Source organism: Sycon ciliatum, chromosome 1 (assembly GCF_964019385.1).
Source record: "Sycon ciliatum chromosome 1, ocSycCili1.1, whole genome shotgun sequence".
Taxonomy (NCBI): domain Eukaryota; kingdom Metazoa; phylum Porifera; class Calcarea; order Leucosolenida; family Sycettidae; genus Sycon; species Sycon ciliatum.
This window is the reverse complement of record NC_088643.1, coordinates 31,996,402-32,017,780: the sequence shown is the minus strand read 5'-3', so window position 1 is coordinate 32,017,780 and position 21,379 is coordinate 31,996,402. Positions and strand designations below refer to the sequence as shown.

The 21,379-nt window shown below is 47.3% G+C and overlaps 3 protein-coding genes across 3 annotated transcripts; all 3 read left to right on the top strand.

Moving 5' to 3' along the window:
* The first annotated feature begins 293 nt into the window (after nt 1–293).
* LOC135823196 (uncharacterized) lies at nt 294–1,833 on the top strand. Its single transcript, XM_065336043.1, has one exon. The coding sequence runs from the start codon at nt 308–310 to the stop codon at nt 1,079–1,081; it is 774 nt and encodes a 257-aa protein (XP_065192115.1). The 5' UTR covers nt 294–307; the 3' UTR covers nt 1,082–1,833.
* A 4,352-nt stretch (nt 1,834–6,185) lies between these two features.
* LOC135823184 (uncharacterized) lies at nt 6,186–12,578 on the top strand. The gene is made up of 3 exons (XM_065336032.1): nt 6,186–6,684; nt 9,196–9,314; nt 10,650–12,578. Exons 1-3 carry the CDS (start codon nt 6,466–6,468, stop codon nt 11,803–11,805), a joined length of 1,494 nt encoding a protein of 497 aa, XP_065192104.1. The 5' UTR covers nt 6,186–6,465; the 3' UTR covers nt 11,806–12,578.
* A 1,281-nt stretch (nt 12,579–13,859) lies between these two features.
* Nucleotides 13,860–21,039, top strand: LOC135823176 (uncharacterized). Its single transcript, XM_065336023.1, has 3 exons — nt 13,860–14,342; nt 15,262–15,380; nt 19,008–21,039. The coding sequence occupies exons 1-3, from the start codon at nt 14,094–14,096 to the stop codon at nt 20,167–20,169; spliced, it is 1,530 nt and encodes a 509-aa protein (XP_065192095.1). The 5' UTR covers nt 13,860–14,093; the 3' UTR covers nt 20,170–21,039.
* Nucleotides 21,040–21,379: the final 340 nt, after the last annotated feature.

The window sequence follows — 21,379 nt, the reverse complement described above, 5'->3', positions numbered from 1 at the left end:
ATAGTCATAGATGTGTCCGATAGGAGGATGTCCTCGGCTTTTTTCCAAATACTAGCCTATACAGTACTCGTACAGCTCTTGTTTCATGGCAACCAGTTTCTTTGACTAGGCCGTAGGTTTGATATCTGATGCAGTGATGTGATGGCTTGATGTCGGAATCAGCACGGAGCTCGGAGCATGCTACTGCTAGGTCGAACACAAAAACTAATTACAGTAGATCTACGAGGCGTACTTGAAAAAAGACACTCCGGTAAAATTCTCGTATGAGTATGACCAAGAGTCCATAACCCAGTTATGGACTCTTGGTATGACTATGAGTATGACTCTGAGAAACATTATCAGAATAGCGAGATTCAACCCTCATATCTCAGTTCTGTCTGGGACCAAGCCACTCGTTTCAGATAGTTTCCACCCAAGATTGACTTGGAGTCGTAGAGGTATCCCCTTCGCACCAGCTGCATCCTTCTCTTCAACTGTACGACATTTGAATTTTTCTGCCGATACGATGACCTCCCCTGCCACTACACCCGAGGAAGTGCTGGATTTCTGGTTTTCCCTAGCTCCTGAGGAGCACTATAAGACTAATCCGGAGTTGGATGAGAAAATTCGTGCGAAGTTTAGCCAGTTACACGAGCAGGCATGTGCTGGACAACTCAACTCCTGGAAAGATGGTGCTGAATCATGCCTGGCACTGACAATTGTTCTGGATCAGTTTTCCAGAAATATGTTCCGTGGTACAGGCGATATGTATGGCAATGATGTGTCAGCGTTGGCCATAGCCAAGCATGCAGTGGACAAGGACTATCACAAGTGTCTCCCATTCTCCCGTGCGGGTTTCTTTTTCTTACCGTTCATGCATAGTGAGGAGTTGAATGATCAGCACCAGTGCGTGCAGCTCTACCGTGATGTGTGCGATTCAGAAGGAACACCATCTGCGGCTTCATTTGGATTGGAGTACGCCATAAAGCACAGGGACATTGTCGAGCGCTTTGGCAAATTTCCACATCGCAATGCGCTGCTGGGCCGCGAGTCGACGTCAGAGGAAGTGGAGTTTCTCACTCAGCCTGGATCGTCCTTCTGAACAGTGGTCAGTGATCAGCACTGATAGAAATACACCAATATGCCATGTGATCATGACATCATCATGATGTCGATGCAAACGGCCAACATATATTGCCGGTATGAAGAAAGTATGAAATGACCTACGGTGGGAAGAGCTTAGCTGCTATGTGTTTGGATATTAAACACTGCATCTATTCAAGAACCACCATGTCGGGACACTTTAACACCAGCGTATTCTAATGCACCTCGAGATCAGGGGAAGTTGTCATAACTTGTTCTTATTCAACTGAAGGACCTGAAGGAGAAGTGGAATTCCAACATTCTACCATCAGCTAGCTGCCTGCAGATCCAGTACCATCATATAGTATAATATGATAGTATTTAGGAGATTGAGCAATCTATGCTTTCTCTGTGCAATCTTTATCATAATATTTCTTCTTTGTTGTCTGATGATTGGTTTTTACCATTAAACTCTTGAGTAACAATGAGCCCTATTTAAGTACCGCTAGCATATCCGTGCTCAAGGACTTGTGAAGCACATTCATGAGGCCACTATTAACTCCTCAGCAATGGCGTTAATGTTGTGCATTGCAATTGTAGGCTAGGCTAGTTGATTGCCACCTTGCTTCTGGTGCGGCATGGCATGGGTCTAATGACGCTCAACTGTAGTACTGTCTGCATCAATAGACAGCTTTAATAGGTATTATTTCAAATTACTCTTCTAGTGCTCTTACTTAGTGTTACATGTTCTGTGTTAACTTCTGAACAGAAGTAAGGTGTGTGTGTGTGCATGTGTATGTACCATATGGTGCAGTGGCATGTGCAGCGATTTCCAATCGAGAGGTTGCGGGTTTGATTCTCGACCATTATGGTCACACACGTCTTTCTTCTCTCTCTCAGACTCATCCTGACTTTTCTTTCATTCTCCTGGGTGGCTACCAACAGCCAGTGCGTGCCAGAGTATGTGGTGTGACGTGCGTGCGGGGAAAAACAAACAGCAAGAAGTAGGGATTCACTGGCCAGAAAAAGCCACTTCTAAATTCCTACTTCTAATAGCTGTGTGGTGTAGATCAGGCTGAATACTAGTAGTGGCTGTTAATTCTTCAGCCTTGTAAGCTGTTGAAATAGAATAGTGCAATCCCAGCACAAGTTAGTATGGCTTCTTTCTGCGTTAGCATCACTATCATCGCCTCCAGCCATGTGTCACGAGTGTGTGTGTGTGTGTGTGTGTATTCCATCAACCTCCAGACTTGTAAATTGTTACTTTAATAGCGTCAAAGGTGTGTGTGTGTGTGTGCAGGCGCGTGCTCGGCGATGGGCACGTGCACCCCCCAAAAATTTTCAATCTGGGTAATTGCAATTGTAATGTATGCAAATATGCTCTAAAATTCAAGAAAGGTTGCAAACAAATTGCAGAAAATTGCCGGGGGGGGCTCCCCTCGGCTCCCGTGCACCCCCCTAGTTGGGGGGGGGGGGGGCGAGCACGCCCCTGGTGTGTGTGTGTGTGTGTATGTGTGTGTGTATTCCATCGACCTCAAGACGTATCATTATTATCAAGAGTAGATATCTACTCTTGTTGTTATTCATGAATCATGATTTTATTTAAAAAAAATTGAACATTGAAGTTGTTGTTGTAGTGACTACACAGTCACCAGCCCCATTACCACTCGGATGTCTCGTTTAGACTAAGAACCATGAAACTAAGGGCGCGTTCTTAAATCCTCTCGGAAAAGTTGGAGACTCTCCGAAAAGCTCGAGAGCTGTTCTTATATCCTCTCCGACTTTTAGGAGGCTCTCCAAACATTATCCATTTAAAATAATGAATAATAATGTTCTTCTGGACACACAAATGGCTTATGTATACATTGACAAACAGCTTCTAACACTTTGAACGTCAACTTCTAACCATGACGGGCACGGCACAGCACGGAAAACATGAAGCAGAACACACCTTACAACAATCAGCACTACAAGATATACTCACGGTGACCATAAAGTATATAAACTGATGACTTCCTGAAGTACAAAACACAGGGTTTTTAATATTCGGCCAGTTTTGCACCGAAATTTGCTAGTCCCGGGTTTTAGCGGGTCCCCTTCCATGTATATGTTTCGACACGCATAACGACCCAAAAGCCAGCAAAAATACGCACTAAAAATGCGTCGTTTCATGCGTACACGGGCCAGTTGTGAGCACAGCTTTAGCCTTAGACGGTCTACGCACCAGTACAATGTCACGTGGCCACAGAAAAGTCCCTCCGATTTAGCACACTCCTTAAAGCAGAGCACAAAGTTGAATATTACTCTTTCATGATACCCCATCAAGTCCCGACAAGGCATGGTACTGACATAAAACATGATTCAAGTTGTTTTACCCGTATGGATGCGCAGGGGTTATACATGTAGGAGGCTGTCACTGATCGATCGTTCAATCAACTAGCCATTCAACAATGATCAGTAGTTTTTTTCCGCATTGAGCATTGGTGAGCCAGTCGTATCCTTGAATAGAGAAAGGTCTTTTAGTCGTAACTCATAACATGTTCATCCTTCCTCTAATACATGATTGGTTTTGCATCCATGAAATTTTACGAAGTTTGACCAAGCCAAATTTTCACCGCAAATATGCTTGCTGGGCGGGTAATGATTATGCTTTGAGGCTCGACGGCTACTAATCTGTTCTATTCTCTAGCTTCTCCAATTGAATTCCTTTCTTCACGTTTATCATCCTCCGGAAAACTCCCCAACAAAGTATCCTGATGACTTATGTTTGGAGAAGCCTTCAAACAAGATATGAATGATTCAGGATACAGGTCATGTGCACTAATCCATGACACGCAGTTCTGGCAAGTTGGTGATGGTTGGTTGACAGGAGCAAGCCGCTGTGACTGTGCACACACAAGATCATGAACTGAGTGTATTACCGTTTAAGTTAAATGCACTACTAACTGATATGAAGAGAAGCAACTACACTGTACCGTGCTACACTGTACCGTGCTACACTGTACCGTGCTACACTGTACCGTGCTACACTGTACCGTGCTACACTGTACCGTGCTACACTGTACCGTGCTACACTGTACCGTGCTACACTGTACCGTGCTACACTGTACCGTGCTACACTGTACCGTGCTACACTGTACCGTGCTACACTGTACCGTGCTACACTGTACCGTGCTACACTGTACCGTGCTACACTGTACCGTGCTACACTGTACCGTGCTACACTGTACCGTGCTACACTGTACCGTGCTACACTGTACCGTGACAGTGTGCAAGACTGCTGGAGTACTCGATCTCGGCCGCTGCATGTACCGGCCGCGGTATGGCGGTATGTGCATAACTCAACACCACGCAGCAGCAGCAGCAGCAGCAGCAGCAGCAGCAAATAGTATGTAAGCAAACGCACCGGCTCAGCTGCTCGCGGGCTTGTCGGCATTGATTGGCAAGAAGTCAACGGTATAGTGGACAAGCTCCATTTGCCAGCCATTGCGTGGGTTCTTGGCATACTCTACGTCGGTCTTGCGGCGATACATGTGATGCTCACTGGTGTGTTTCACGTTCGCCATGTCGCCACACATTGCCTCTGCGGAAATGTCTCTCGCTTCGTAATCGGGGATCACGTCATAGATGAGGCGCTTGGGGCGTGTTCGATCTGAGGCAAATGTGTTGATCCAAAGTCTGAAGTCGTCCGTGGAGATGTTGCCTGTGCACTGCTGTAGCACCACCACATCAGCTTCCTGCAGGGCAGCACGTGTATCATCAGACATCTGGTGACGAAAATCTTGCACTACACCCTGGTCTATGATGTTCATGCGTTTGCTGTACTCCAGCGCCAGCGGTGCAAAGTCCAGGCCAATAATCTTGTATCTTTTGTTGATCAGCGTTTTCTCTCTCTGCTCGTCGGTCAGCGCTTTGTCAGCCTTCCAGAACTCACATGATCGTGCGAAATCCCAGCCATACATGCACGCTAGCGACGTGCTACCGAACAGTGCAGCGCAGTCGAGCAGGGTGCTACAGTATTCCGGCATGGCAGGAATCCTGGGAGAGTACCCTCTCTCAGTGCCCACCTGGATATAGAGCTCAGGATCCGGAGAAGAATACGCATCGTAGAACGGCGTTGGCGTCTCGATAGCGTTGCTAGAGGAAGTATCCACGTCTTTTGGCTTAAAATTTACGCCCGGCGCGCTGCCGTTTGTGTCAGTGGCGGAAGACATACTGGCAGCAAAACAGAACACCGGCAGCGCTTTCTCAGTCCGAACTGACTGTGAATGGAGGACGAACAGTACCACAGCAGGACTAACACAGTTTGGAGGTCGAGGAAGTATTTTTCTGGCGAGAAATGCCCGGCAACCCAGCGGCGGAGGCCAGCCGGCCAGATTAGTCACAAGTGCGTTGCACGTGTTATTATACTTGTGGCCACTGCAGGCCGGTCGACAATGCAAATAATGGTACCATGGTGTAGATCTACGTCCTCGCGCTCGCGGCCTCCTGTCCTGACTCGAAAGCACCTATTTATTTGGTGGTGTCACCCCTGGTCACTGGAGCTGTGCGCGTGCCGCACGTGAGGTCAATCAGTACAATGATGGATCGCCTGTGCACGGGCACGTGAGTTCAATCAGTAAAAAAACGGTGGCGGTAGATCTACCAGATCTGCAGAGTCAGTAGACCTGGTACTGCACTGGTAGACGTTTAGTCTACTGCTCATCCCGGCCCGGCAGACATCATCTTCCTACCAGTTTTGCCTGCATAATAATAATAATCATGGTGGGGGCAAGGCAAGCGTGGCGAGCAGGGGGAGTCGTATAAACCAACTCCCTGGTACATGGTGGCAAGACAGTTGAAGACACTGACTGAGCCTCTTTCGCTGTCCTGAGCTATTTCCATGATTTCTGCGTGTCTGCTATGATTACCGCAAATCTACTGCCTACAATTACAAATAGGCTTCGTTTGCCTGTGCACGACATAATATTTTAATACAATCATGATGATTGTAGAGTGGTCTACCATACAGTACAAGTGCATGTACCATGAGTAGATCTACCGGTACCGGTACACTGTGATCAGGTGATGAGGAGTCTTGAGGACGGGAGGTTACATGCATTTGTAGAGTCGGATGATCGATGCCGTCGATGGGAGCCCCCATAACTTAAGGGCCATATCCCCATGGCCTCCATTTCAGAGCCATCCCTTTGCCCAACGGGCCCTGTTGTCAAGGTGTCAAAGACGCATGTCATTCGACAATGACTAGATCATGATGCAGGGCAAACTGGTCCGAATATTGTATAAAATCTTACTTCGGAAGGACATAGTTATTGTAGTTGAGTGGCGAATACTGTTTCAGTTGCTGCTGGATATTGCTGGGCAGAGCGCATTCAGTCTAGCTCAGTTACCCTGGGTGGGAGTATGCGTGGAAATCGTCGAAGCCGAAGTTTGACACCGGGAAGGGGTCGAAAGATCCTCGCCAGCATCGCACTTCTTACCTTCATACTGTCGTGCAGCTTGTTGGGAGCGTATCTGAACCACGTGCGCGGCGATGGCGATTATATACAGCACGACGACGATTACTGGTACCATCACATCTTCAGTAGAATAGCTGTAGCGGTACCAACTGCTGTGATCATGGTAAGTGGCATCATACATTACATGTACATTCGCAGACAATCACAAGATCATCCACCAGTAGTAGTAGTCCATTACGTGTAGTGCACTCCAGTCTCCATTCAGAGAAAAAGATGCGCCTTGGGTTTCTCGACTAGCTTTAGATTGCGTTTGGTTTGCACCACGTTGCCATGATATCTTAGTAAGTTTCGCATGACGCTGGGCTTCAAATTTGTTGATGAAATCGCGAAGTTTATCAACCGTCCATTGCCACAGTGGGTTGGTCAAAGACCATGATTGAGATGCCGCACGGAGAGGTACCGGCTTCAAGTCCTGCCTGGGAGCGGGTTTCCAGCCGTGCTGCTACCCACAGTCAACTGGGAACTTGTGGCCATGCACAAGGGGTACATGGATGCAGCTAATGGGGTCGTTTTCGGCACTTGTGCCAGTGGTTGTGAGACTTATCCACTCACCCCCACCGTTAGGCGCTGCATCTGCCGCTAGGGTTTACCAGGTGTTAGAGGCCATCGTGAGTTCCCTTTGGGAACGGACACGATAATTTACTTTTACTTATTGCCACAGTATACGTGTACATTGTAGTCGATACAAAGTTTTTATTTCAATCAGCAAAATGTGAGGACAACAACACTACAAATTACAATAAACAAAGAACTCAACGCATTCAAATGCATTCAAATGTAATCAGGGCTTGTAACCAGGGCTTGTAACCAGGGCTTGTAACCAGGGCTTGTAACCAGGGCTTGTAACCAGGGCTTGTTGTTGTGACAGTGACTACTACCAAGAGTACATGTACTCTTGCTACTACACATTGTACAAACATCGTGTACATTGCAGTAGTACTCTGTAAACTACACTGCTGCTAATGGCTGCACACTCACACACACACACACACACACACACACACACACACACACACACACACACACACACACACACACACACACACACACACACACACCACACACACACACACCACACACACACACACACACCACACACACACACACACACACACACACACACACACACACCACACACACACACACACACACCACACACACACACACACCACACACACACACACGTACACACACACACACACACACACACACCACACACACACACACCACACACACACACACACCACACACACACACACACGTACACACACACACACACACACACACACACACACACACACACACACACACACACACCATGTACCATGTACCATGTATACGCCCGTCGCAAGAGAAGCACGCAAATCTGCAAATGCACTGGATGTGCACCCACAGATTTTCTCTTATAGCAACGATAGCGAACAAGATCTGAATGAGACAGATCAAGACTTGCACCAGATAACTGTCTAATCCACACAACTGGTGAACTTCCATGTGAATCGACCACCAATGCACACCTGGTCTACACCACACGGAGTACATCGGCATAAAACGGCCAAGACAGTTACCTATGCACACCCTACACTTGCTGGGGTAACCAGTATAGACAGCACGCTGCTTTGATAGAAGCAGACACTAGATGCATTGGTACCTTGAAGTGAAATTGGAGTTACTTTACCAACCAGCCTCGGCTACTGAGTACTGGGAACCCAGAGCCAACAGACATACCAACAACCTCAGCCATGAAAGCTATAATTATTATAGTAACGACACACTGGATTGTGGAACCGAAACTAGTCCAACTTCCAAATGCTTTGGCAAGAAGGTAGCCTTCCAACAGGTTGACACACCCACACACACACACACTCACACACACACACACACAGTCACACCCACACACTTGTACTTGTACTTGTTGCTCACTGCCAAAACTGGTCACGTGGGTCTCCCCGGGAGAGGGGAGAGAGACTCAAAAGGAATCTTGGAAAGATGATTCAACTGGCTATTGAACCGCCCAACGGCCGACACCCCCTGAAATCCCCAAAGTCACACACACACACACACACACACACACACACACACACACACACACACACACACGCGCGCGCGCGCGCGCCACACTGTAGGGCTGGGGACAGCTGGACAGAGGAAAGGACTCTTGAAAGATTTGTTTCAATCAGTGAAAGATTATGATGCAGTTGCAGCAGCTGAGCTGCCAGTTGAGGTATGGAATGGGTGACTCAGATACCATGCATGCTGTGAATGGGTATCAGATACAGTGCATGTTACAGCTCACTCCTCATGTGCCTTAGTTGCCCCGAGAATTTTTGCATGCCCGAGGCTTTTAAATTGAGGCTGATTGTGACAGTCTGAGTGCCATTGCGTAATAGCATGTAGTCATGTAGTCCACTCTAGGTCCGTTTTCGGCTAACTAACTGAGGCCATCACGTGACCAAGTCACTAGCGTCTGCCCTTCACTGATGTCTTGTTGCATGCTACAAGTACTTCGAGGTACTAGTATCTGCCCTTCAATGATGTCTTCTTAAAAGTAAAAATTACTAGTAGCTACTAGTCCTCATGTCATGGTCTGCCTTTCACTGATGTCTTGTTGCAGGCAATCTGCGCGGGAAGCTGGAAGCCTCTTCCCATCGTGGCAGCCTTGACGACCTGCAGTCTTTTCATTGGCTGGGGATGCTACTACAATGTGGCATTTGACAAGACAGGATACCCCGCGTAAGCCTCTCTCATCGGTCGCCCTACAGTATTGTTGGGTGCTAAAGAACTGGGCGGTCTGCCTCCTAGCCCTCCTAGCCTAGGCCGTTGTTACTTTCATGTATTACAGTCAGTCTATGGGTAGTTGAGTCACCGTGCTTGGTAGTATGCTGTGCTTGGTTAAATACCAGCCTGTTCACTCTTCCGCACTCCGTTCTTCAGTAGCCTGACAGTGCTCACTACTGCATACTAGCATTGCACACCCAGCGGTGCATGATCGCGTGTATGTGTGTATGTGTGTATGTCACATTGTGCAGGTACATGTACAACTGAACTGTCACGTGTGGCTAGTATGCTCTGAATCACTGAGCCTAACAACTGAACACTTCAAGCACTGCAGTTATGCGTGTACAAAGTACCAAGTGCCAACCCAGACCCTCCCTCCGCTTATCCATCTATTACTTGTCAAGTCAACACAATGCAACTAGTTAACTGCATTCAACGAAAAGTGTCCACTTCAACAGTCCTGCCTTAGATGTTTATCTGCTCAGTGACCTGGGAGGCGGGGGGGGGGGGGGGGGAGGGGGAAGGGACCACATGGCTTGCAGGGTTCTAGCCAGGTCAAAATAGTAGGGGGTGGGGGGGGGGGGTGGGCATGGGAAACAGTTACCCTATATCCCATTTTTCCACTTTCCAATATTGTCTTGCCACGCCAAATGCAACGTATGGGGCGAATCCCTGACTTCAACCCCAGACAAAATGTGCCTTATGAACCATCTATGCATGAAAAACACGAAAGTCGGAAAATGAGTAGGGGGGCGGCAATTTTTCACAGGGGGGGCGCGCAAAGAGAGTAGGGGGGGGGGGGGGGCGCTGCGCCCCCCCCCCCCTACCCCCTTTGGCTAGAACCCTGGCTTGTAGACTCGTTCACTTACAAGTCAAGCACACCTACATGTACGAGTACTAATGCCGCACATGTATATCAACAACTGACTGGTATGTGATTTGCTCATGCACACCCAAGAACGTATAGGCTAAACCTCTGTGAGCCTGGTACTTCCAATTACACTCCTAATCGTAATTCCGTATAACAGTTTCCTGTATACTGCAATGTTTCTATTTGGGAGAATCCCATCCGGGCTGTTCGTTGGCATCTCTGGTGCCCTTCGGCGCGAGCGAGATCAATGTGCACCATCTTTCCAACTCAGTATGCAATGGTATGAAGTGGATCACGTATCCCAAAGGGTATTCGTCTTCAGAGACACAATTGGCCCCGGCAAGCGAACATCCCCGAGTATGATTGCCCCATCCGGCTTCAACGGTGTCTTTGTGTCAATCTGCTTGTTCTCTTCACAGGCGATCCGGTGTGTTTGACTGGCTCATTGGACGCCAGGAGCAGGACTGGTCCACTGGTAGGATATTTGCACACAACTTTGCTGGCATGGCACTGCGTGGCCTTGCCTGGACTGCACCGCAAGGCTACATACTTTTCCATCTAGGCTATGGCTGGCAACACGCCGTAAGTGGTGCACTGATGAGCACTGTCTATGCACTGGGTTATGTCATGCCCTCGGCTGGTCACATGACCAAGGGTACAAACTGGAGCGAGTACATCTGGGGTTACTGGATATGGGCGGTTGGAATTTCTGCATCGCTGGCTAGTCTCATGGAGCAACTCAAGGAGAAGTATCACAAGGGTCCCAGTAAACAGACAAGCTCGTATCTGTCAGTGTACATTATGAACCGAAGCCTAGCTATCCTATTTGAAGTGTGGTGTGCAGCGCTAAGCCTGGTCTTCATTTGTTCCACAATCTGGTATTCATTCGTACAGCAGAAAGATGTTCGGAACAAGGGCCAGACCTTCTTTGGCATGTTTACAGTTTCGACGTCAATGTTTGTGGCACAGATGTTGGTGTATGCATCAATTTGGCTGACACGGCAAAAAGATATTGATTTGACATATGAATTGCGCACTGTGGCAATTCTGTGCCGAAGTCCACTGATCCTGCGCAACCGGGTATACTTCTCAACGCGCCGCTTCATACGCAGTGTGGCTGCGGCATCCAGAGACCGGGATGCAGTAGGCGGCAGTGATGCAGGTGCACCGTACAGCAATGGCATATCAAGAGGCACATCACCAAATGCTGAGCAACACCGAACTCTGCCATTTGAGTCCAGCGCGGTTAGTTCTAGCAGCCGCCCGGCTCCTGCGGAGACTTTCGAAGCTGATGATTCTGACTCTAGTGAAGGCGGTGAAATAGACTGGGATGAAGCATTTTCAACAGACACAGCCGGGTCGCCACATGTTCAGTACATCATCCAGGTTGTACCGTACAAGGTCTGGTTACTCGCTGATGAGTTCCTGTTTACCTCGCTACCAGCAGTGCTTAGTCTTGTACTTGGTGTGATCTCCTTGCTGGCATGTCTCATAACTGGGTCTCTTGTCATTGTGGCTGCTTTCTGGAATCTTACAGCACCGAGGTTCCTGGACGTCTGTGAATGTTCCCAATAGCATACAAGACAGCCTAGCAATATATTCTTGAGCACTTTGTTTGGTTGAGAAAACTGATGTTGCGATATGTTTCACAACAAAGAGAGATCATTGGAAAATTATTATTCAACTCCGAGTTTCACGTGTGCACAATCATCAGGCAGTAGCGGACCCTGCTTGCTCACATCGCGATACATGCACACGTTCATGTATTGACAATGTTATGGTGTGCTGTGTGCTGTGTGTGTGTGTGCGCGCGCGCGCTTGTGTGTGTACACATGTGTGTGTGTGTGTGTGTGTGTGTGTGTGTGTGTGTGTGTGTGTGTGTGTGTGTGTGTGTGTGTGTGTGTGTGTGTGTGTGTACTGTGCATATGTCACTGTTAGATTATATTCATGCACCGCTCGTTTTTTCTTGATCCTTGACCGATGTTGACCTTCAATTTTTTTACTCAAGCTTACCGCTCTCACATCAGCGTTTCCAAGTTGAATGACCATACTTGTACTTGAAAAGCCTCTTGTACGGGCAAAGCAAATGACCATACTTATACTTGTACTTTTACTTATGCATTCGGTGTTTTGTGATGGTTTTGTGTGTCCTGAAGAGTGCATCTACTATTACTGCCATTGCACTTTCCAATGACAATGTTCATATCTTAGCCCCATGCCCGATTACAGTATTTCGTAGGAGCAGTATTATTTTCACACACACAGGCATAATACTCCCCAAGTCAGATTCTCTTGAACTTGTTCTCTTAGTTCCCACGCTGTTCAATGAACAATGTTGTATTGACCAAGCCATGATTCACTGGTCTTGAGTCTTGTCTGATCTGCTGGGACTCCCAGCGCAAAGAACAGTGAAGAGATCTTGCTACACGATCACCTCATCACTCAGAAAAGCCGACATTTTTCACAGACAAGCAGTGTTCTGGCACAGTTGGGGGGGGGGTCACTCCGAGAAAAGTCGCAGATTTCATCAGTGCTCCTGCTCTCCACACCCGGCACATGTCTCTTATCATCTGTCCCTGCCCTACCCTACCCGGCACACTTCTTGGTCATCCGTTCTAGGTTGTTTGCTTTTCTTGTCTGTCAAATGGCGGTGAATACATAGTGTACATAGTGTACATAGTGTACATGCCGAAAATCATAATAATACTACTGTACTATGCTCTATTCACTACCTGATCATGTACTGCTGCAAACCAAGCAGTTCAACACTGATGGACTGATGGACTGATGGACTGATGCTTGGTTTGCAGCTACATGATGTGTGGGATCACAAGTCTATTGAGGTATCCATGGATAGTCAATATACAATCGGCGTAAAAAAATCCGGTGAATGCTGCACATGGTAGTCGACCACCATGTGCAGCATTGGTCTGATTTTTGGCGACGATTGTAATACGGCACTGGCTACAGTTGACTCCATTTACATGTATAACGATTAACGAACTCGCATTATAGCGAACTCGCATTATAACGAACTCGCATTATAGCGAACTCGCATTATAACGAACTCGCATTATAACGAACTCGCATTATAGCGAACTCGCATTATAGCGAACTCGCATTATAGCGAACTCGCATTATAGCGAACTCGCATTATAACGAACTCGCATTATAACGAACTCGCATTATAACGAACTCGCATTATAACGAACTCGCATTATAGCGAACTCGCATTATAACGAACTCGCATTATAACGAACTCGCATTATAACGAACTCGCATTATAACGAACTCACATTATAACGAACTCGCATTATAACGAATTTCGTGATGCAGTGAACCAGTGTTCATGTCCGGAGTCCCTGTTTGAACCCATAATTATAAAATTGACCCGGCTTTACAGCGAACAGTTTTCGTTTATTTCCAACCATAATCGTAGGTCCGCATGCAAACCAAGTGCAAGTGCACTCATACTGTCAATGGCTACATTTATAAAGAACTTCCTGCACGTGATATCAGGAGTCAACTGTGTAATCTTAGCTATGTAGTACTAGCCGGCCATGCAGGGAGTAGATCTACTACTCCCTAGCAGCAGCCAGTATAAATAATGATAATTATAAAAATAAAAGCGGAGTCAGAATGACACAAGGTCAAGGATTGTACATGTACCTCGTATACGCGTACCGGCCAATAGCACCCGTCATGTATTGTTGGTAATTCATTGCATCGGACATCACGATGAGCGACGACCACAAAGCGATCCTGTAACGCTTGACCCGCTGAAGGCATCATTTTGGTAGCAGAAATCGAAGACAAATAAACTGGGATCGTTTAGTGGTGACTCGGGCAGCTGAGGCGGCAAGATGAGGAGAGGAGCAGTGGGTTCGAGTATTGGACATCTCAGCCAACATAGACATGGGACCAACCAGCGCTTGGAACATTTGCGTAAAGTCACCTGTACGTTAGCACTAGTTGTGGGCATTGCTTGCATCAGTGCTGTCGGTGGCTACTTGAACCGGGCTCGCGGTGGAGCGGTCACGCCCGTTGGTGGGTACTGGTCTCGCCATATCCTAGCCAGGGCCATGGTGGGACTACCGACAGGAGCTATCGTGGTAAGCAACTAGCAATCCTGTAACAGTACTATTATTACTTTGTGTAGGGAGAAACGTGCGCAATGCCCGATGTCGCAATGATTCACCTCAAAATTAATGACAATGAATGACATGGAACCAGGGAGTCGTCAAATATTTGATGACTCCCTGCATGGAACCATGCACCCCAGGAAAAAAAACATGTAGGGGGGGGGGGGGGGACAAACAGTTCACCCATTTTTCCATTTTCATTCATTTTTTCCATTCATTTTTCCACCCAGATTGCCTTGTACAATATAATAAATTGTCTGAAGTTGTCACACAAAATGCAACGTACGGGCACAAGCACCCGGCCGGTACGATCGATTTGTGGCTGCATTTTCCTTTTGTGAACTGAAAAAACACGAAAATTGGAAATGAGTTGAGTGGTGCGCTATCAGAGTACGGGGGGGGGGGGGGGGGGGGGGGGGGAGGAGAATTATTGACTGTACATGTTTTGAAAACCGTGATCACAGGCTGCTGAAAAAATCTACTTGCACGTGTCCAGTCAAAAAGTTGTATGGCAGAAAGGCCGTGTGCCAGAGTCAAGGCAGCAGATGGAGGAAATGCAGATGGGGCTAAACAACGGTCCGGAAGCAGAGCCCAGCTATAGGTTACATCACTGCATTTGTACATGTGTACGACCAGTAGCACTCACACCACTTGCAGGGTGTCAGAGGCCGTGCAAATACAGGGCACCAAATACATGTATGCACCTTGGATCGGGCTTCACCTAGCACAGCTGTAGATAGGCAAATCTTACACTTCACTTTAACATGATAAAATGATGCGTGCGCTTGTGTGTAGTACAAAACCGTCGAGACGCCACTGGAGTCTTTGGAGGCATGCTGAATGTATATCAGTGCATTCTGCAAGAACTGCTGCCATGTTTTCTGTCCAGGGCCTGTTTGCACTCAGCTGGCGGCCATTTCCTGTTGTTGCCACGGTCACTTCAGTCAGCTTGATCATTGGCTGGGGATGCTACTTTGATGTCACCACACAGGAACATGGCTGGTCATCGTAAGTACAGTACATACATATACGTGTGATGCTACTTGAATAATGAATGCCATGATAAGGCCAAGGGGGGGGGGGGGGGGGGGGCAGAATGCGTATAAGCCCCTGAGAGTGTGCAACTCTGCATGTGGGTCACTGGTGGAGAAACCTCACATCGCGTGGTGCACAACTGCTGGAAGCGCACTTTATAGTGCATAGTGTATACCCTGCACAATACCCTGTACAGTACCCTGTACAATACCCTGTACAATACCCTGTACAATACCCTGCACAATACCCTGCACAATACCCTGTACAATACCCTGTACAATACCCTGTACAAAACCCTGCACAATACCCTGTACAATACCCTGCACAATACCCTGTACAATACCCTGTACAATACCCTGTACAATACCCTGCACAATACCCTGTACAATACCCTGCACAATACCCTGCACAATACCCTGCACAATACCCTGTACAATACCCTGTACAATACCCTGTACAATACCCTGCACAATACCCTGCACAATACCCTGCACAATACCCTGTACAATACCCTGTACAACACCCTGTACAATACCCTGCACAATACCCTGTACAATACCCTGCACAATACCCTGTACAATACCCTGTACAATACCCTGTACAATACCCTGCACAATACCCTGTACAATACCCTGCACAATACCCTGTACAATACCCTGCACAATACCCTGTACAATACCCTGTACAATACCCTGTACAATACCCTGCACAATACCCTGTACAATACCCTGTACAATACCCTGCACAATACCCTGTACAATACCCTGTACAATACCCTGTACAATACCCTGTACAATACCCTGCACAATACCCTGTACAATACCCTGCACAATACCCTGCACAATACCCTGCACAATACCCTGTACAATACCCTGTACAATACCCTGTACAATACCCTGCACAATACCCTGCACAATACCCTGTACAATACCCTGTACAATACCCTGTACAATACCCTGTACAATACCCTGCACAATACCCTGTACAATACCCTGCACAATACCCTGTACAATACCCTGCACAATACCCTGTACAATACCCTGTACAATACCCTGCACAATACCCTGTACAATACCCTGTACAATACCCTGCACAATACCCTGTACAATACCCTGCACAATACCCTGTACAATACCCTGTACAATACCCTGTACAATACCCTGCACAATACCCTGTACAATACCCTGTACAATACCCTGCACAATACCCTGTACAATACCCTGCACAATACCCTGTACAATACCCTGTACAATACCCTGTACAATACCCTGTACAATACCCTGTACAATACCCTGTACAATACCCTGCACAATACCCTGTACAATACCCTGCACAATACCCTGTACAATACCCTGCACAATACCCTGTACAATACCCTGTACAATACCCTGCACACTACCCTGCACAATACCCTGCACAATACCCTGTACAATACCCTGTACAATACCCTGTACAATACCCTGCACAATACCCTGCACAATACCCTGCACAATACCCTGCACAATACCCTGCACAATACCCTGTACAATACCCTGTACAATACCCTGTACAATACCCTGTACAATACCCTGTACAATACCCTGTACAATACCCTGCACACTACCCTGCACAATACCCTGCACAATACCCTGTACAATACCCTGCACAATACCCTGTACAATACCCTGTACAATACCCTGTACAATACCCTGTACAATACCCTGCACACTACCCTGCACAATACCCTGCACAATACCCTGTACAATACCCTGCACAATACCCTGTACAATACCCTGTACAATACCCTGTACAATACCCTGCACAATACCCTGCACAATACCCTGCACAATACCCTGCACAATACCCTGCACAATACCCTGCACAATACCCTGTACAATACCCTGTACAATACCCTGTACAATACCCTGCACAATACCCTGTACAATACCCTGCACAATACCCTGTACAATACCCTGTACAATACCCTGTACAATACCCTGCACAATACCCTGTACAATACCCTGTACAATACCCTGCACAATACCCTGCACAATACCCTGTACAATACCCTGTACAATACCCTGCACAATACCCTGTACAATACCCTGCACAATACCCTGTACAATACCCTGCACAATACCCTGCACAATACCCTGTACAATACCCTGCACAATACCCTGTACAATACCCTGTACAATACCCTGTACAATACCCTGCACAATACCCTGCACAATACCCTGTACAATACCCTGTACAATACCCTGCACAATACCCTGTACAATACCCTGTACAATACCCTGTACAATACCCTGCACAATACCCTGCACAATACCCTGCACACTACCCTGTACACTACCCTGTACAATACCCTGTACAATACCCTGCACAATACCCTGTACAATACCCTGCACAATACCCTGCACAATACCCTGTACAATACCCTGTACAATACCCTGCACAATACCCTGTACAATACCCTGTACAATACCCTGTACAATACCCTGCACAATACCCTGTACAATACCCTGTACAATACCCTGCACAATACCCTGTACAATACCCTGTACAATACCCTGTACAATACCCTGTACAATACCCTGCACAATACCCTGCACAATACCCTGCACAATACCCTGTACAATACCCTGTACAATACCCTGCACAATACCCTGTACAATACCCTGTACAATACCATGCACAATACCCTGTACAATACCCTGCACAATACCCTGTACAATACCCTGTACAATACCCTGTACAATACCCTGCACAATACCCTGTACAATACCCTGTACAATACCCTGTACAATACCCTGCACAATACCCTGCACAATACCCTGTACAATACCCTGCACAATACCCTGCACAATACCCTGCACAATACCCTGCACACTACCCTGTACACTACCCTGTACAATACCCTGTACAATACCCTGTACAATACCCTGTACAATACCCTGTACAATACCCTGCACAATACCCTGCACAATACCCTGTACAATACCATGCACAATGCAGGTCAGCAGGTGTGTAGCCCAGATCTACCAGTGATCGTGGCTTCTCAACGGAATGTGCTCTCGTTACTACTCAAAGGCTGGTGAATCTAATAACCCATACCTTAGTCAGGTGCTCGTGACAGCTGCTGCATGTGAATGCGTAGAGACGGCTCTGAAGTGCGTCCTGTGACATGTGTTTTCGCTATTGACGTAGCACACGTAACTCATGCGGAGTTGGATACTCTTGGGAGCTGATGCAAACGCGATTTGTTGACAAGAGAAACGCTCAAACTTGTTCAGAATGGATGTCAGAATCTGTACTGACAGTACACATGTACAAAATTAATGTCGCCAAGTGTGCTGTATGTCCTAAACTACTGCTGCATGTCTTTCACGCCTCCAGAGAATCATCTTTATCCGGTCCGAAACCATTTCGACGTGAGCTGCAGGTAACTCAAGTTGTTTTTCGACGCGTGAGCCAAATAACGCGAGCTGAACTTTCGCGTTACGTCAGAAATAACGTGCATCTTAACCTCTCTACAAATTACCATGTAACAATGCACTGTGATTCACCCATTCATTCTGGTGCACTATCTGTGTTGATTCTTGCATGATTGCTGTCCAGACGTCAAGGCATCTTTGATTGGCTAATCGGACGTGAGGAGGAAGGCTGGCCACAGTACCGCGTCTTCTACCATAACTATGCTGGCATGGCATTGCGTGGACTGGCATGGACATCACCGCAAGGCTATATCCTCTATCACATGGGCTACGGCTGGCAGTTCTCGGTCACTGGCTGTCTGATGAGTGCGCCGTACAGCTTTGGCTGGTACATGCACAGTTATAGCTGGATGGCACGTGGACAGCCATGGTGTGAGACCGTGTGGGGTTACTACATCTGGGTGGTGATGATCACAGTTGCCATGGCAGGATTGCTAGAGAGATTGCGGGAGAACTCCAGGACGGGCCACACACGCCATGTGCCATACTACCTCTCATCATATATCAGTAACTGGTGGCTGGCGGTATTGTTTGAGGTGTGGACGGCAGCCATCACAGTCATATTCCTCGGCTCACTTGTCTTCTATTCCATGGTGCAGCAACTGGATGTCAAGAACAAAGCACAGACTTTCTTCGGTATGTACTTTGTCACCATGGTTCAGCTCGCTGCACAAGTGGTCATCTACACGGCCATTTGGCTCACAAAACGGAAGGACATTGACTTGACATATGACCTGCGTGGTGTAGCCATACTCTGTCAGAGTCCGCTCATTATGCGCAATAAGGTTCAGTTCTCGCCAAGCAGATTTCGTAGTCGCCAGCTTTCGGAGAGCACCACTGACCACCAGTTTCAGCCCTACCAGCATGGCTTGGCAGTTGACGAACAGCTTGCAAAGAGGACTGCTGCTGGCAATGCAAGCAGTGAGCACAATCGTCTACTCGGATCTCTACAACACAGCAGCGGTGGGCCGGGAGGTAGTGGAGAAGATGACTCACAGGATGACATAACTACTTCAAGTGATTCAGAGTCTGATGAGGTGGTAGACTGGTCAATGATTTTATCACAACCCAGCTCCAATGTTCTCATTCAGTTACGGAAGTTGCCATATCGTGTGTGGTTAGTGGCGGAGACCAATATCTACACGTCTTTTCCAGCCATGCTACGGCTTCTGCTGGGTGCTCTGGCATTGCTTGGCTGTCTTCTAGCATTCTACATCACCACTAGTGCAATGCTGTGGAATCTGCATGCACCACGCTACCTACATGTATGCAACTGCACTCAATAGAGTCAATAGGGACATGTACCTGCCGCTCAGCATACACACAACATTACTCAGTCTCTCTGAAGGTACTGTTGTCCCGACAAGACTGCAGAAGACATTACGATCAGTTTGTAACACAGCAGAAGCAGGACAGCCGCACTGAGATGAGCAAAGACTCACTGATGGTTACACTGATGGTTACACAGCATCTGCTAGTATCAACAGTGTACATAAGCCAAAGTGTGCCACTCAATCAGTGGAGGGGAGAGCGTTCAAACTTACACAGGACAATAGTGAACTGCCTGTCCGTGTTCCAAGGCAGCAGGGCTAGGAAGGTTGGGCTACTACTCCCTGCATGGCAGCAGCCATTGTTATACACAGGCTGAGCATGCACTTGCCTAGTTACTACTTGGAAGTACAGTACTTGGAAGTATGATCATAGACTGAAGGAATCAAGTGGGCACAGTCTCAACCACACATCACCTGTATATGGGAGCAGAATGTGAATTTACGTCGGTTATGCACAACTCCCTCCAAGTCCTGTAGTACATATGTACAATCTAATGTAATGTACATGTGCTGGGATTTTCTTGGCCTGTTGGATTCTTTACGAGCTATAGCGTTCCATCGCAACTCGTGTGCGGCAGACAACACGCTGTACACTGTACTCATAGAAATCAATACGACTTAGTTCTCTCTCCCGATGATTTAACGTTAGGGAATATCTCCCTTTTCTGTTGCAAACTCGTAAAGCACTCCAATTTTAGTCTATATTGCTGATAAGTTTGCATGGAGTGATTGTGACAGTATGTACATATTGAGTAGCAACAGTCTCTCAGGTTTAGACTTGTTGCACTAACAGGTAAAGTAGGTGAAAAAGCAAGTGGCAAAGGGGCTTGAGTGTACTTGTATGGGCACTACAGAAACTGGCGATCGCAAAGCAGAGTCACCGTTGACTTGTGAAAGTGCTCAAGGCAAGAGGAGCCTGCGACACAAGTTCATTATGGCGGGAAATGTGTGCTGTTGTTACTCAGAGTTTCATGGCAATATGGCCAGCCACAAGCGCAGGCTGGTGGTCATGTTTGTTCATTAAAAAATATATAAACTCCAATGTGTGTCAATGCGATTTTCACCCACTTCCTCGTACCCACAACATGGCCATGCGCAATTTTGAAACTTGGTGTACGGTACTGTACACCATGCTACACAGGTATCAAGTACAAAAGCATTTTTC